Genomic DNA, 13498 nt, shown 5'->3' with positions numbered 1-13498 from the left:
CAAGCTCAGCATGCCTCCTGCACCCTTTGCCAGGGACTTCACAATTTCTTCTGCCTGTCATTGAAGAAAATAAGGTGAAATACTTCATTCTGTCATGTTGACGGTATTTATATTTCATGTTATGAACAGCCACTAAATGACTGAATGCCCATGTTTAAGTTTCTTCTGAATATGGTGTGGCATATATTTAATTTCTGTGGTTTCAAACTACTCGTGACAACCTATGAGGCACAGAAAATCCTATGAAGCCTCATCAGAAGAAACACTCCCTTTTTTATTGGTTGACTTTCAAATATACTCGTATTTTTCATGATCTCTCATTATACAAGTATTTCTAAGTTTAGCACAGGCAGTTCCAGGATGAATTCTAAGGACAGACATATTACAATTCTACTTTATTCAAGTGGTGTTAGGTCTTTAAAAATAAACCATGCTGATAACATTTGAAGGAAAACAGTGACTTCAGAAATTAAGCGTGAAGAATTTTTATCAAAGCCCCACTTATGAAAAATTCCTATTTAAAGTTACTCAGTCAATGAAATAGTATTTCTGTCACAATCACAGTGGCATTTCACACAGTAAAAACTGGGATGCCACCTTAGATTAGGAATCAGCTTTGTTTAGGAGCACTTGCATCATATTGCCTGAAAAAAATGCTGTTTTAAAAATAATGGTAACACCATTGCTTCACGCCTGCAGAACCACATATAGAACCACTCCAGACTATAAAAGTTCAGACACCTTCCAATTATGTATGCATTCAGTATTGGCAAGTCAGCCTCTAGGTCAGTATGAGCAAATTCTCAGCCTTGTCTGAGGTATTTTTGTTTTGTAGTTTATTGTTGCAAATCTTACAGACATTAGCGCTCTGTTAAATAAGGGAATGTAGCACAGTAAATACATCACAACAAAGTAACTGGCCAGAAACCCCCTACCCTGTTCCATCCAAAGCAAAAAGCCCACTCTTCTCCCCTCTGTCTCTCCCCAAATCAAATCAGCACAGCTTCATTAGAGAGGTCAGAGACCTGTGGCAGAACACATCAGAGTAATTACATTCAGTAGATGTGCAATATCAACATTCCAGTCTCACATATATTTATATATATATTTATATTTATATATAGAGATCATTAAATGTTTACAAAGAACAATATTGTTACAAATACATTACTATGCTTTTCCCAACGCTTTACAATAATTTCTATTCATCCTCTTTACAGAACAATAGTACATAGTCTAGGTACTGCACTAAATATATACAAGAGATCTCAACCATGTTACTGTCTTGAGAAATACATTTCTTTTAGAAAAGAAGGAAAGCTAGCAAACTTGGAAATCCAAACTGAGACAAACAAGATTCAAAACAAACATGAAACTTCTCAAAAATAAAAAATACAAGGGATGTTTCATCCTTAATGTAAACACTGAAGAATTAATTAGACTGTATGAAACAGCAAGGATGAAAGAAAAAGAATTCAGGTCTATCACTGAAGAAGGAATGTAAACCTTTGAAGGAATGTTCCTTTGCATCTGTTAAAAATCCCCATATCTGATCTATCAAACTGCTGCAACAGTCTAGAGAACAGCCAGCTTTCCCTTTAGAGTTCCATTTTCTTGAAACTCTGTTTACAGAGTAAAATGGGATTGTTTGCAAGACTGTTCTCAGAAGTGTGCACACACTATGGACCTCTCAGTTTAGAAATCTTATGCACATGCTGTAATTGAAAAAATGAGATTTTTTTGCTAGGTTCTGGTCCTGCAAGCATTCATTTGCTTAATGTTAAGCACCTATTTAGGATGAACAGTAACTTCACAAACTCTGGGCTGCAAGATTTCCGAAGAAACAGTTGTTTCTTCTCTAAATACATTTGCATGTTCAGATCTTCACCATTTCCCAGTGAAGTGACCTTCACCGCATGGACTAGACAGAACCACAGAAACAAATGGAGGGCATACACATAGCAGGAACCAGAAGCATGATAACTGTGTCTTCAGGAGTTCACTAAGTTTCCTTAGGCAATGTATGGAAAGGCTGCACTGTATATAATCTTCTAAATTGTACATGGTTATATACCGTATTTACATTTATTACTATATATATGGAAAGTTCTAGAAAAAAGGTTCGAATTACCATAAACCAGATGTCTACAGTTAAACAATATACTCACAAGCTATTAATTATCTTGTTGCATCAGTGAGGCAGCAGAGTTAAGTACTAACCTGGAATACTAATACCATTCTCTTGTGCAATCTGCTATTCTGAAGCCTTGGATTAAATTATATAACAACAAGAAATGCAATAAAATCAAGTCATCGTACATTTATTTCAACACTAAAACGTATCCCCTTACTACAACAGTTTATGCACCACTTCATTATGTCTCTTAAATATCTGCTTCCCACAGAAATACAGTTTATCCTCTAACTCTGATCAGGCCATGATTATCCATGATTTTAGAAAGCCAAAAAATGGACCCCTGACAAGAGTGCTCAGTGGTTCTCAGCAGTGTTCGCAACAAGTGCACATGCACACACCCACTTCTATGAATCCCCATAGCAATGTCTAGGATCATCACTGGACTGCAAGCAACGCTTACATTGCACAGCTCACGTCACAACAAGTGAGAAACAAGTGACTATGAACAACACCGCATTTGCAAAGCAGAAGTGGCGTGTGGCTGTGTGTTGTCTGCTCTTGTTTTCATCTCACTGCACCTTTCCATCACAGCAAAACACAGCACAAACTGTTTCTTTAAAAAAAATCAACATACTAGCCTGGACTAAACGCATGGTTCAACTTCAGTATAAACACCAGTATACAGTCCTGAAAAAAAGTAACTACAGAGAATGTAGAATTCTCTCACTAGGAAGAAAAGACACTGCTTCTTTTTTATTTTGAACCCTCTTAAAAACCCCAAATAACCCAACCCAGCCCCCTCCTCCCCTTTTGTCTCTAGCATGCAACTTAGAGGCTAATCAAATACAAGATTTCATACATCCCTACAGTTAATCATCTTCATACAAGTGCATATAGTACACACATATCTCTTTTAAGTGCCATACATGTGGGAAAATAATCACAAGCTAAATTATATAACAAAATAAATAAGTTTATTCCTGCCTCATCCTTTCCACTGTTACCTATATCATGAACTAAACAGGAAGTCAATAAAATTAGACAGGTCTTTGGACAAAAATATATGTTAAAACTGGCTCAGAGAACAAAATTACTTAGAATAGTCTGCAGATCTCTTATATTCAAACTTCATAAATAGGAAGCACAATTTTAAAAATGTCTATATACACTGGCACACATGGCTACGTGCACCAAAATTGGAATTAAGAGCCTAGAAAAAGTGTAGCTATTCAGCAGATCCCCTCACTATTTTTCTTGTGGATATTTAAAGATCCTCCCCCCCCACTTCTTTGAACTCTAAAATCAGGAAGGGACTATAAAAGACAAAGCAGAAGAAAACTAGGAGATAGAAACCTGGGGGCAGAGAGGGGGAGGCAGCTGTAAAAAATGCCTCCCAAATTTCTTAGTGTAAGTAATGCAAGAATAAAATGTTTCAGGAACTTATGGAGTATCTTTTGGAGTCCTACTATCATGAAGAACTGATGACAGAGGGGAATTAAAAGGTATGTATTTGGACAATTCATTTTACAACAGCAGCATTTACTGAGTGCTCATAAGCAGGCAATTTTTCCTGAGGGCAAAACAATCCTTTTGGTATTCTATTTTCCCCACAGACACAAACCTTTAGTACTGAGCTTGGTGCCTGTGGGAAAATGGGGAAAAAAAAGCAACGTCACAAGCAGGATATCCAAGAGAACACTTTGTACGCCATACTTCTATCTGTTTGGTAAAGTCATCTTTCATTCAGCAACATTCAATTTACTTGGTTTGTAAAATTATAGCCACAGAAATAAAACTGATTATGTAGCATGAAATACAGCCATCTGTGAATACTGCTGTAAATTATGCTGCTGTTATTTTCCTGCTTTGTATGTGGAGCTGTATGAAGTTTCATTTGTAAAAATATGCAACTAAAATAGTTCCATAGATACATTTTGGCCCTTACCAAAATGCAGGAAAATGGTGGGAAGAAGAGGAAAGAGGGATGGAGAGAGCAACAGTGTATTTGTGTCTGTGAAGTGGGGAGAGAGGAAGAAATGTCTTTGCAGACACAGAAATGCAGCACTAGAGAGACAAGCACTAATGAGGAAAAACATCTTCCATGCACACTGTGGTGGTGAGGTGTCAGCTTCAGATGTAAACTGGTTGCTCTTGTGCAGTCAACAGTCTGTACATGGCAGCTGGCATAGTCTTCATATGGATCTAGAGGAAATAAGCCTAGTTAATCAATGCTCCTAAACATGCTCACCTCACATGAAGGACCCAGATAAAGTCATACAAGGCAGAAAAAAGGTAACACTTGAGAGTTTTCATAACCTTATTAAAGTATCGCAGGCGATGATTTTATGAAACAATATGTTTTGATGAACCATCTAAAATTGTGGACACTTCATATTTTGAAGGTACGGTTCTTCTAAAGCATAGAACTATGGGGCAAATAGTGAAAGAAATGGTGCGCAGTCTTGCTCTCACTTCAGCTTTTTGGATTTGATTAGCAACAGGCCAAAAGAGGTAGAACCACAGAATTATGGAACAGTCTGAATTTGAAGGGACCTTTCAAGATCATCTAATCCAAACTGCTGGCATCAACGTTTTTCACTAGAACAGATTGCTTAGAGCCCCATCCAACTAGGCCTTGAACACTTCCGGGGATGAGGAATCCAAAGCTTCTCTGGGCAACCTGTTCCAGTGGCTCATCAACCTTACACTGAAGGATTTCTTCCTATGCCCAATCTAAATCTACCCTCTTTCAGTTTAAAACCATTGCCTGGCACTGGAGACCCTGGTAAAAGTCTCTCTCCATTTTTCTTAGAAAGCCCCTTTATACATAGAAAAGTTGTGGTCAGGTCTCCCTGGAGCCTTCTCTTCTTCAGGCTAAACAACTGAACTTCTCTCAGCCTCTTCTCACAGGAGAGGTGCTCCAGCCTTCTGACTCTTTTCATGGCCTTCATCTTTATCTGCTCAAACAAGTATATGCCTTGTTTATGCTGAGGACCCCAGAATTGCACACAGTACTCCAGGCAGGGTCTCACAAGTGCAGAATACAGAGGGAAAATCACCTCCCTGCTGGCCTCACTGTTTTTGATGCAGCCCAGGATACAGATGGCTTTTTGGGCTGCAAATGCCCATTCCTGACTCCTGTTCAACTTTCCTTCCACCAAGTTCCTCTCTTCAGGGCTGTTCTCAATTTTTTCAGCCTCAGTCTCTGTCGATGTTGGGGACTGGCCAGACCCAGTTGCAGGACCTTGCACTTGGCCTTGTTGAACTTCACAAGGGTTACACTGGCCACTTCTCTAGCCTAGTTCAGGTACCTCTAATGGCATCCCATTCCTTAAGCACCACTGATCTTGATGTGACCTTCAAACTTGCTGAGACTACAGCCCGATTCCACTATGTCACTGATGAAGACATGACAGACAGAGTGCTGATCCCCTTGAAGGACACTGCTTGTTACTGGTTTCCAGTGGTTGTTACTGGTAACAGCAAGGACCTATGCTATACTGCCTAGACACATTGCTGGCTCTTACCTCACCAACAGCATTTGAGAGGATGTGAACAATTTTCTCATGGGGTGTTGCTACCACGCTCTGCCCATTGATCTCAATGATCCGATGGCCAACACGCACACCTCCTCGCTCTGCTATACCTCCTCTCATAAGGCTACAGATCTGGAAGGAAGAGAACAAATTTATCATGGGCTGGATAAGGGAGACTTGATTATCCATTTTTTGCCTGCAAGCTATGAATCAACATTTAAACACTGACTTGCAACAACAAATTCTAAGATGCAATCATCGCTGACTCAAAAGCAAAATTTGTTCGTGACAAGTAGTTAATGGATATTCTCTTCCAAGAGCAGAACAAACTGTCAGAAAAGGCTGTTTGTGTTGTACATTACATGTCTTTGGACATGTGGCTTGGAAATTTTTGAGTGTATGAAGGACCTCAATTTAATGATGTTCATTAGACAGATGCCTTACAACAAAAAGGATCAAGAACAGGCTTTTTCTTTCATGCTATCATTGCATTACACAATGGCTTAGTTAAGGACATGTATGATGCATGCTTAAAGCAGACTCTTCCACACATTTTTGTTTTTTTAAGCTGAAACTACTTTTTTATTCCTCTGGCTGACTGTAAAGTTGTGAATTAAGTAGAGACAAAGACAAAAAATAACTCTTATTAACACAACGTTTATATCTCAGACTTCACAAGTGAAAAATCCTGCTTGCTAAACGGGAGAAAATAGCGGCTTCCCTCTTCTCAGACTGAAACTTACCCACAAATGGAGAGGAAGTTTCATGTTAAAGCTTGATCAGAAATGGTGGAAACTACTTACAATCCCATTCTGCACACTGAAGCCCAGCTGATATCTGAGGTCTGGTCTTCTGATCAAGACTGTGGTTACTGGAGGACATCTAACTATGTTCAGTTTAACCCGGGCCTGGTTTTTCAAACCCTGAAAAAAAATACCAAATTGAGAGTTAAACATGTAACATGACCAGAAATAAAAAAGGTGTTCAAATGCTGACATGGGAGCAGCCTTGAATAAATAGATCTTTGTATGCATTGTACCAGAACATGATCAATGAATGCCAGACACAAGCATCAGAATATTCCGCGGGATGAGTGATAAAACATCAATTTTTTCTTGCCAAAAATCTGGCACAGCTGTTTTAGATTCCTGTTGGCAGTTTCTTCATTTGATAATATAAATCATGCATAAAAGGAATATTAAACAGGTCTATGCATCTCACCAAAAAGGTCAATGACATTTAAATAAGTAACTGAGTTAGTTGCAAAACATTTGCTTCCCTAAAGAAATATAATAAATTCTGTCAAGCAAACAGCTGGTTCTACTTGTATCATCTTTGTATAAGCAGCGCCCACAATTTCCGTTATTCACAGAATCACAAGATGGGTAAAGCTGGAAGGGACCACTGTGGGTCATCTGGTCCAACCTCCCTGCTCGGGCTGGGTCATCCCAGAGCACATGGCACTGGATTGTGTCCAGATGGTTCCTGAATATTTCCAGTGAGGAAGACTCCACAGCCTCCCTGGGTGTCATGGGTTAGCTTCACCTTTAAGACCGAGTGAAAAAAAGAGAAAGTTAAAGCTACTTTCCCAGAAATCTGTTCCACTGGATGTTCACCTACACAAGCTATTCCTTTATGGTCCAATGGAACTTCCTGTGCATCGGTTTCTGCCCGTTACCCCTTTGTCCTATTGCTTTGCTCAGCACCCCCAACAAAAGCCTGGCTCCATCCTCTTGGCACCCTCCCTTCAGCTACTTACAGACATTGATAAGGCCCCTCTCAGTGCCTCTTCTTGAGGCTGAGCAGCCCCATCTCCCTCAGCTTTTCCTCATAAGAGAGATGCTCCGGTCCCTTCATCCTCTTTGTACAGCTCCCCTGGACCCATTCCAGGAGCTCCATGTCCCTGTTGTGCTGAGGAGCCCAGAACTGGACACAGCACTGCAGATGAGCCTCACCAGGGCTGAACAGAGGGGCAGGATCACCTCCCTCAAGCTGCTGGCAGTGTTCTTCCTGATGCATCCCAGGACACCACTGGCCCTCTTGGCCACAAGGGCACACTGCTGGCTCATGGACAGCTCGTTGTCCACCAGGATCCCCAGGTCCTTCTCCACAGAGCTGCTCTCCAGCAGGTCACGCCAGCTTGTCCTGGTGCATGGAGTAGTTCCTCCCAAGATGCTGGATCCTGCATTTGCCCTCACTGAATATCAGAAGGTTCCTCTCTGCCCATCTCTCCTGCCTGTTGAGGATCCTCTGAAGCACTTGGGTGTCAGCCACTTCTCCCAGCTTGGAGTAATCAGTGAACTTCCTGAGGAGGCATCTGCCCCTTCATCAAAGACATTTACGAAAACCTTAAAAAATACTGCAGGTGTATTGAATCCTGAGGGACACAGCTACCTAGAGGCCTCCAACCTGACTCTTGTGCCACTGGTGATGACCCTCTGGGATCTGCCATTCAGCCAACTCTCTATCCACCTCACTGCTCACTAACTGGTCCATACTCCCTGAGTTTGCCTATGAGGATGTTGTGAGAGATGGTGTGGAAAACCTTGCAGAAGTAAAACGTACAGTGCTCTCCCTTCATCCATCCAGGTAGCTGTTCTTCCATAGAAGGCAATCAGTTTAATCAGCCATGATTTACCTTCAGCGAATCCATGCTGACTACTGCTGATCACCTCATTGTCATTCATGTGGACAGAGATGGCCTCCAGAATGAGGTGTCCCAGGGATTAAGGTGTGGCTTATTGGACAGTAGTTCTCTGGTTCTCTTTCTTTCCCTTTTTGAAGACCAGGGTGACATTTGCTTTTCTCCAGTCCTCTAGCAAGTCTCCAGATTGCCATGAACTTTCAGTGATTGCCAGGACCCTTACTGTGGTGTCTGCCAGCTCTCTCAACTCTCATGGATGCAGAGACCATGGATGTGTGGATTTTGAATTTGCCTAGGTGTTCTCTAACCCAATCCTGTTTGACCAAGGGAAAATATTCCTTCCAACATTCCTTTACCCTGACTTCCTGTGTCAGAGATTCCTGAGGGCTGGTCTTGACAGTGAACACCAATTCAAAGGCAGCGTTCAGTAACTCTGCCTTGTCTGTGTCCTCTGTCACCGAGGCACCCCCTCCATTTAGTAACAGATCCACATTATCCCTTGTTTTCCTTTTGTTGTTGATGTGTTTGAAGAAGCTCATCTTGTTTTCCTTGACATCTGTGATGGATTGGCATTTAAGAAAAAAAAAAAGAGACATCTAAGGAAGTTTAGGATGCTAAAGGCTGATGGGAGTTCTTTCTCCTGGCCAATAACTGGCCATTTCTGAAAACTGACAGTGGTTTTGACCATTGAAAAGTGAGATCAACCTGTGAACACCACCCTTTAAAAACCTAAGCCCAGGAATTTCTGGCTTCTTTTCGTTCCCGGCTGTGAAAGGTAACAGAACTCCAGCTGGCTCCTGCCCCCTCTCCAGGCCATGAGGCCTGGGCAGGGGTTGGTCTGGGCCTGCTGCGGTTCCTGGCTGGAGGATGGAGCCTGTGGGAATTCCCCCAGCCCGGCCGGGCTCTGCTGCAGCCTTCCGGGAAGCCTCCGGCATGGCTGAAACTTTTTGCAGGGGGGGCTGGCCTGGGCGCTGCTGAGCTCAAGTCCAGGACCAAGAATACCTGTTGCAGTTTGAGCCAGATTTTAACCCTTTCACAGCCCAGATGAGACCTGCAGATTTAATGCTTTTTCCAGAGAGAAGAAAGTGAGAGTGATCAACATGTAAAGAGACAACATAAACTATCAAAGCCAGTGAGGGAAAAAATTAAGCCTCAGATAGGGAGAGGAGATGCTTTAATAAGCTGAAATACTCTTCTGTTAAAGCTATGGAGATGGACAATAATGTTCTGAAAAAACTCCTTTAATTAATGAAAAAGTATTTTGGGAGGAATGAAGCATTTCAAAGTGTCGTTCTGAGCAAAAGTAATCCATTGATGAAGCTGAGTAGATGGTGAAGTAGTTGTGATCTCATAAAACGCTGAAACAGAGAAAGAGAAGTGAGAGTTGACAGAAGTACTTGGCCCCCAAGAAGAAAAGAAAACACTTCTGTTCCCAGAGATGATCACAGAGACAGATGAAGAAAACTTTTGCCTTTGAATAGCTCTTCCTTAAAATGCCACCCCTTGACTTTATGGCCCATAAAAACACCTCAGAGTGGTCTGAAATGGGAGGAGAGGACTTATGGATGAGTTTCTGGGTGGCTGACATCAGAGGAACAGAAATCCATGAGAAAACTGTTTTCTTATGAAAAACTCTCCATAGAATGACAAAAGAAAACTTCTTTTTCTCTATGAAGACTGATAAAAAAGCTACTATAGAGTTGGGACTCCTTTAACCACCAGGTTTTGTCTCTATGTTGTCAATTAAACAAGAGAATGGTTGGGTGGTTGGGAAAAACAGTTTCTGGAGATTTTATTCTGGTTTCTTATTCTTGTAGTTTTGTTAATAAACTTCCTTTATTTCTTTTAAGTTTTAAGCCTGTTTTTCCCTTCTTCTAATCCATCTCTCACAGCAATAAATGAGTAAGTTTTCTAGTGATTTTTTTTTTAGCTAGTGCTTTAAACCCAAGACAACATCCTTGCTCAAATTTAATTCCAAATTGTCTGTGGCCTTCCTTGTCTCATCCTCATCTCTCTTTAGTCTGACAACCTCTCTATATTAATTCCAAGAGGACTGACCCTGCTTACCCTGCTTCCATCTCCTGTGTATTTCCTGCTTACGCTTGAGTAATGACAGTTCTTCATTCATCCATGCAGGTCTCTTGACCCCTTGTCTGACTTCTTGCTCATTGGGATGCATCGTTCTTGAGTTTGGAGGAAGGGATCCTTGAATATCAACCTTCTCTGCAGGACCTCTTCCCATGGGATTCTATCAATATCTCTGGAGAGGCTAAAATAAGCTCTCCTGAAGCCCATGATTACAATCTTACTTGCTAACAGGCAGGCACCAATCTTCACACATCCAATAAATCCTTTCCTGTTTGCTGGATGAGGTCAAGCAGCATACCCATTTCTTGTGGGATCCTCTGCCATCTGAGGAAGTTGTCACCAGTGCTTTCCAGGAACCTCCTGGATTGCTTGTGCTTTGCTGTGCAGCTTCTCCAGAAGATGTCATGATAGTTGAAGTCTCCCACAAGAACCAGAGTCTGTGACTTCAAGGCTGCTTTGAGCTGTCTGTGTAAGGTCTCATCCACCTCTTGATCAGGCATCCTGTAGCACATACCCACAAGTGCCACCCTTAGCAGTCTGCCCTTTTATTCTAACCTATAAACTATCTACTCACTCATCATCTACCCCAAGACAGAGTTTGATACATTCCAAGTATTCTTCCTCCCTTCCAACTGAGTTATATCACATTCATAATAAACTCCTTCCTACTAGACAAAAATTGAATGAGAAAAAACTATTTTTACTGTCAAGATGGTAAAACACTTATTACCCAGAAAAGCTGTGGAGCATCCAGTCGTGGAGGTATTTAAATCCCAGTGGGCACAGTGTTAAGAAGCCCGTTCTACTTTGAATCAAAATGTTAGTCTAGACTAGCTACAGGAGTGACTGCCAGACTCAGAGACTGTGTTCATATGGCTCCATGAAAACAAAGATGTAATGAACTACAAATAAATGCAATCTGACCCTTTATACAACTTCAAGTACTCAGAGCTCTTGGAGATTGTTACGAGAGATTTTTGAAATGCTTAATTCACACAAAATATTAGCCATAAACCTATACATAAATAAAAAACTCATAAAGAATAAAATGCTTTCTAAAAAATACAGACATTTTCAACTTACTTAATTAAAGTGATCTACTGACCATTCCAGTATCTGCTTCTGAATTCCTTTCATATGTACCCATTGCTATTTCAATTGTTCCCTTTGCTATCAAGGTGTCAGACACTGACTTCAAATGATTAATTCCGTAGCTAAGGTAATACACTGAAGTCTCTACATACAATTTACTGCTGCTGATTCTGTTGAGTTGAGCTCCAGATTCAGCAGTGACTTGAGTAATTAAACTGGCATCCTGGCATTATGAACTGCCCTGAAGTCTGTTTTCTTGTCAGTGCCTTAAACTGCATGTAATCAACATTGGGTGCAAACAGCTGCCCTCACTTCCACACAGTGCTAAGATCAGCTTGGCTCATTCTTGGAAGCGTCTGCAAGACAATGCAACACAAATCTGAACACAAAATCTGAACACAAAATGACTAAGCTCATGGCTGTGGGAACTGCCTGTTCTCCACACACAGGAGAAAGAAGGTCTGAACTTCTTCCATGACTATGACTAGACTTCTTCTACTCTGGTGAGCAATTAGCAGTGCAGCTCACATGCTTAAGGACCATTCACTTTCTATAGGCAGATTTTGACAACAACACACAGTGTAGAGGACAGGGACTTCTCAACCTGAACTACGCTGTGGGCATGGTGTTAATGGAAAAATCTAGGGGGCTTTTGCCTCAGCATTCTAATCCTGGAAGGTAGCAGTCATGCAGAGTACTGGGGATGCCCATTTCTATGAGGAATTTAAGTGTCTAACTTCAGTCATCTGAATTCACTCTGAGTATGTGCCCAGAATAGACTTGGTATCATCATGCTCTTACTTCCGTGATGAATGTGCAAGTGACTTACATGTATTCCCTGGGGGAAAAAAAAAGTCATGTGGTCCCTAAAAAAATTATTTTAATTTTACAGAAAGTGCATGTATTTCAGAAGTGGCTAATCTTCACTTGTATACAGACTGGTAGCATAAACTGATCAGAAACAAAAAAAATTTGCATATTTTTGACCACCTTTCTTTCTTTATCTAGTTACTGAGTATACTTCTGATAGCAGCCAGCACCAGATGCTTCTGAGAAAAGACAGAAGTAGCATAATCTTATCAGGGGATAGCCACAACACATGGAAAGCTTCTTCAAAGCTCCATCAGTTTGCAACTGGTTTATGGTAAATTAGAAGCAAAGATTACATCCATAATGCTGAATTATCTTGTTTGAAGCACTTATGACATACGTGTATCCGCGTATTACCATCTTTTCATAGGAGTCCTTCCAGTAGGCTAAGGACATCACAAATCTGGGATATTTCTACCACATTTAATGATGTGTGCTTAGATCATTCATATACATACTTGTTTCTGAAAATGCTATATTAATAACTCCATATATGTGGTTGTGAAGATCTGCAAACATACAGATTTTCTTTTCTTTAGAATGACAAAAAAATGGGCTGGCAGTTCCTGTGAAAAATGTGGCAAGTATCAATGAAGAAGAGAAAAGCCTGCAGAAGTTGGAAACGGCAAAGCTCGTTGCCTCTGTATTGAAAGAGTACTGACAAGCAGAACAAAAACTTCATATGAATAAGGGAAGCATAATATATATCACAGTTTTAGAAATAAAAATGATGTGGGATAGGAAACAATCAAAAAGAGCCTAAATTTACAGGGAGTTTTGTTTCAATGATGCTGGCATAAAGACATTTAATATGATATTTATTTTTTTTTCCATTTCTTTACACATGTAAGACTGCTTTTCCCATATTTTCAGTATGTCATACAGGCTATCGTTTCTATTCACTGAATCTAAAATGACTGGTTCAGTGACTTATGCATCTGTTACTTATCAGAACTCAATATTAACATTTTGGGAAGCCTGAATGGGAAGTCTTTATAACATCTGAGTTCAAGTATTAAGAGATAATCCATAAAGAAAAAAAAAAATTACTTTGTACTTTTTTTTACTTGGCAAATTTACCTTGTAAATGGAAAATTTATAGTGCAATTAAATATTACAAAGTGAAAGAAG

At 40.6% G+C, this 13498-nt stretch overlaps 1 protein-coding gene across 2 annotated transcripts in view; it reads right to left on the bottom strand.

Annotated features, from left to right (window-relative positions):
- Nucleotides 1-2893: 2893 nt before the first annotated feature.
- Nucleotides 2894-13498, bottom strand: part of APBA1 (amyloid beta precursor protein binding family A member 1) — a 42190-nt gene continuing 31585 nt past the window's right edge. For both annotated transcript variants that reach the window (XM_058827637.1, XM_058827638.1), the window contains 3 exons: nt 6477-6596; nt 5665-5805; nt 2894-4339 (listed from right to left, as the gene is read on the bottom strand). In XM_058827637.1, coding sequence (XP_058683620.1) covers nt 4268-4339; nt 5665-5805; nt 6477-6596 — 333 coding nt within the window. In that variant the 3' untranslated portion in view covers nt 2894-4267. The remainder of the gene's footprint in view (nt 4340-5664; nt 5806-6476; nt 6597-13498) is intronic.

Source organism: Poecile atricapillus, chromosome Z (assembly GCF_030490865.1).
Source record: "Poecile atricapillus isolate bPoeAtr1 chromosome Z, bPoeAtr1.hap1, whole genome shotgun sequence".
Taxonomy (NCBI): Eukaryota; Metazoa; Chordata; class Aves; order Passeriformes; family Paridae; genus Poecile; species Poecile atricapillus.
The sequence above is the reverse complement of the archived record's forward strand: the minus strand, read 5'-3'. Positions and strand labels throughout refer to the sequence as shown.